Source organism: Lotus japonicus, chromosome 5 (genome assembly GCF_012489685.1).
Source record: "Lotus japonicus ecotype B-129 chromosome 5, LjGifu_v1.2".
NCBI classification, from domain to species: domain Eukaryota; kingdom Viridiplantae; phylum Streptophyta; class Magnoliopsida; order Fabales; family Fabaceae; genus Lotus; species Lotus japonicus.
In genome coordinates, this window is record NC_080045.1 from 36,118,134 (window position 1) to 36,122,654 (window position 4,521).

The following is a 4,521-nucleotide window of genomic DNA, read 5'->3' on the forward strand; positions in this document are numbered from 1 at the left end:
CAATGGAAAAGGGGCGAATTCGACTTCAACCAGAAAATTTGCCAATAGGGAAAGTTATGGAAGAAAGACAAAAGAATCTAGGAAAGTAAGGCAGCGATTATGTGCAAGTCTGCCTGCTAATTTTTTCTAAAAGACTATCTTTGTTCTCTAAACTATAAAGCGGGGTATCATCTGTTAGCCTTTACAAGCTTATGGAATTTCAAAAAGTGGCTTTTCCTATATCTATTTTCATTAACAATGCGTTTACATGAAGCAATTGCACCCGGGATGAATGTTGCTCTACCATATAAAATACATAAAACCTAGTAGACATAATCAATTGTAAAGCAGTTGAATTTCACAACATTTTTCGACTAAAAAATGTATACAAATGTAAATCATTTCATTTTCATCTCACTTTTGTCATAATTAATTAACCAAAATGAATTATGTTAAAAATCAATTCAATCTAATCCAAACACGCTTATCATTATCGATCCAGTATACCAAAGTGTCTTGAATTTTGTAAGAGATCACATGACATGGAAAGGAAAGAATCATGTCATAAGTTTTGGTGGTAAAGGCTTAATTATGGTAAAAAATTAAAATACATAGTCAATAAGAACCGAACTGATTAGGATCACAAATAATATAGACTTGTAAAAGAGACCCCAAACCAGGGCCTTAAAGGTGACATGCATAAACAAAGTCTCACATCTCTATTTTCAAGAGAGTCCAATTATATTTGTCTTTCCATAATTTCTATTTGTTGCTGTTCCAGGAGTTTGAGCAACAACAGTTAATAAAGGACACTTCTGCTGACTCTCAGTTCTGGTAGTAATTTTTATTTACTTCTCCAGTTTCATTCCTCAAAACACATGAAAGTACAGGTTCTGCAGCAAGAAGCAATTTGAAAGGTGAATTTTTCAAATAAGCCACAATGAGTTCTTCCAAACCTGCTCCAAAGTCAAACCAAGAAGATTACCAGTTGAAAGACACAAAGCCCTCGCTTGGAGAAAGGTGGCCACATGGAGGACAACGCGGCGGCAGTGGTTGGCTTTACAGTGAAAGGGCTACGAGCACTTATGATCTGGTGGAACAGATGTTCTACCTCTATGTTCGTGTGGTGAAGGCCAAAGAACTCCCACCAAATCCTGTCACGGGAAGCGTCGACCCTTATGTTGAGGTGAAGGTTGGCAATTACAAGGGAAAAACAAGGCACTTTGAGAAGAAGACCAACCCTGAATGGAAGCAGGTTTTTGCATTCTCAAAGGAAAAGATACAGTCTTCATTTGTTGAAGTATATGTGAAAGACAAAGAGATGGTTGCCAGAGATGACTACATAGGGAAAGTTGACTTTGATATGCATGAAGTTCCAACAAGAGTCCCCCCAGATAGCCCCTTGGCTCCTCAGTGGTACAGGCTTGAGAATCTGAAGGGAGAAACCAGGAGAAGAGGAGAAATCATGCTGGCTGTTTGGTTGGGAACACAAGCTGATGAAGCATTTCCAGAGGCTTGGCATTCAGATTCTGCTTCAGTTAAAGGGGAAGGACTTTACAGTATCAGATCAAAGGTGTATGTCAATCCAAAGCTCTGGTACCTCAGAGTTAATGTTATTGAAGCACAGGATGTTGAGCCACATGATAAAAGCCAGCCACCCCAAGTGTTTGTAAAGGCTCAAGTTGGACAACAAATGCTAAAGACAAAGTTGTGTCCAACAAAAACAACCAATCCAATGTGGAATGAAGATCTGGTGTTTGTGGCAGCTGAACCTTTTGAAGAACAGCTGGTGCTAACTCTAGAAAACAAGGCTTCAGCAGCAAAAGATGAAGTTGTGGCCAAATTGACCCTGCCGCTGAACAAATTCGAGGTCCGTATGGATCACCGCGCGGTAGACTCGCGGTGGTATAACGTTGAGAGATTCGGCTTTGGTGTTTTGGAGGGTGACAAGCGGAATGAAAGAAAATTTTCAAGCAGAATTCACCTCCGGGTCTGTCTTGAAGGTGGTTATCATGTTCTTGATGAATCCACAATGTACATTAGTGACACAAGACCAACTGCAAGACAGCTATGGAAGCAGCCAATTGGGATTCTTGAAGTGGGAATCTTGAGTGCTCAAGGGCTCCAACCTATGAAGACAAACGATGGAAAAAGCTCCACTGATGCATACTGTGTGGCAAAATATGGACTCAAATGGGTCAGAACTAGAACAATCACAGAAAGCTTCAACCCGAAATGGAACGAGCAATACACATGGGAAGTGTATGATCCTTGCACTGTCATAACTTTTGGGGTTTTCGACAACTCCCACTTGGGTTCGACATCTCAACAAACACCTGGTGGTGGAGCTAAAAACGACTCTAGAATTGGCAAGGTGAGAATTCGTTTATCCACATTGGAAATGGATAGGATTTACACGAACTCATACCCACTACTTGTTCTTCGTCCCACGGGACTAAAGAAAATGGGTGAATTGCAACTAGCAATTCGATTTACATGTCTCTCTTTAGCTCACATTATCTACCTTTATGGACACCCTTTGCTACCCAAAATGCATTACCAGCATCCATTCACTGTGAACCAATTAGACAGCTTAAGATACCAGGCTATGAGCATCGTCGCGGTTCGCCTCGGGAGGGCAGAACCGCCGCTAAGGAAGGAGGTTGTTGAGTACATGCTGGATGTAGATTCTCATATATGGAGTTTGAGAAGGAGCAAAGCCAATTTCTTTAGAATTGTGACATTGTTTTCAGGTCTAATCTCAATGAGCAAGTGGCTTGGTGAGGTGCAGAAATGGAAGAACCCAGTGACCACAATTCTAGTTCATGTTCTATTCTTCATCCTCCTTTGCTATCCGGAATTAATCCTCCCCACGATCTTCCTCTACATGTTTCTCATAGGAATTTGGAATTTCCGGTCACGGCCGCGCCACCCTCCACACATGGACACCAAGCTTTCATGGGCCGAAGCGGCGCACCCAGATGAACTAGATGAGGAGTTTGACACATTTCCAACTTCAAAAGCTCAGGATGTGACAAAAATGAGATATGATAGGCTTAGAAGTGTGGCTGGGAGGATTCAAACTGTGGTTGGAGATATTGCAACTCAGGGTGAGAGGCTTAATGCTTTGTTGAGTTGGAGAGACCCAAGAGCGACGAGTTTGTTTGTGATTTTCTGTCTTGCTGTCGCGGTTGCCCTGTATGTTACGCCTTTCAAGATTGTTGCTGCTGTTGCTGGAATGTACTGGCTCAGGCATCCTAAGTTCAGGAGCAAGCTACCCTCGGCGCCTGGGAATTTCTTCAAGAGGTTGCCATCTCGTGCTGATAGCATGCTTTGAGGCAGGCACCAAAGGAAGCAGAAGAGAAGATATTATGATCCATGCAGTTCTTGTGTAGTTGTGTTAGTGCAATGTTGATTCTTTACTATTTGGTGGTGGGGAAAGAGTAATCATTTGTTTGTTGTTATCAAATTTCCAATTCATGAGTTTTGTTAGTCATACTTTTCTTCTAATAACGAGTTTGTGTTAGTGATACTTGTAATAATCGATGAGTTCTTCAGGGTAGTTAATTTATGTAGGTTCAACCCTCTAAACTACTCAGATAAGAGCGCATTCTGACGAAATGTTGATCAAAAGGTGAGAAATTCTTGAGTCGTTTGTATTATCTTGTAACTTGTAAGGCTTGCAAAGCATTCTCTTAGAAGGGGGTAGTTTTGGTTTCTTACGTTCATTTAAAAGTTTATTATTAGATATTGGGAGGCCTATACTCAACAACAAAAGCTAGCTCAAGAGTTGAGGTTTGCACTACCCTTATAAAGACTATCTATGCTCTATCTCTAGCCAATGTGAGACTTCTAACACACCCCCTCACGTCTAGGACTGAACAACCTGGAACGTGGAATCAACAACAACGGGTGCCTAATATATGGGAGGTCTCCACAACAAACAACAAATGGATCTAAGATAGGCTCTGATACCATATTAGAAATTGGGAGGCCTATACTCAACCACAAGAGCTAGCTTTTGTGGTTGAGTATATGCCTCCCAATTTCTAATATTTATATATTTTCAAACAAGTATTTTCTCTATCTCTTGCTATCTCACATTCTCTTGTTATTTCTATCTTATTTTTGTATCGCATTGGATTGGGCGAGACCCCAGGGAACCCGACCTCAGGCGGGGAACGTGCCATGACATTGAGTCTCCCTTCCCGAGGCCCAACAGGCCCATTTGGATGAGATAAAGGCGCCAAAGCCCAACTCTACCTCTATAAATAAGAGGGAAATACCAATTGTAAGGGACTCTTAGCTCATTTGAGTAATAATAGCTTTGAAATTCAGTTATACTCTCTCTCTCTCTAAGCGGTTAGAGCTTCTCTCTCTAAGCATTCACATAACTTTCCTCACACTTTGGGTACTACCTTCCCTCTCTATGTTCTAGCCTGGAACATTTGGCGCCGTCTGTGGGGATCGGTAGAGTGAAGCTTGTTCTTCTAAGCGATTGTTCTCGAGTTTTTTGGAGATTGTGATCCAGAGGAAGATTCT

General features: G+C 41.5%; 1 protein-coding gene across 1 annotated transcript; it reads left to right on the forward strand.

Annotated features, from left to right (window-relative positions):
• Positions 1-617: 617 nt before the first annotated feature.
• On the forward strand, positions 618-3,628 carry LOC130718661 (FT-interacting protein 1). The gene has a single exon (XM_057569283.1). The coding sequence runs from the start codon at positions 920-922 to the stop codon at positions 3,314-3,316; it is 2,397 nt and encodes a 798-aa protein (XP_057425266.1). The 5' UTR covers positions 618-919; the 3' UTR covers positions 3,317-3,628.
• Positions 3,629-4,521: the final 893 nt, after the last annotated feature.

Excerpts from the sequence above, each read along its gene's own strand:
- LOC130718661 (XM_057569283.1), top strand. The coding sequence starts at position 920 with ATGAGTTCTTCCAAACCTGCTCCAAAGTCAAACCAAGAAGATTACCAG.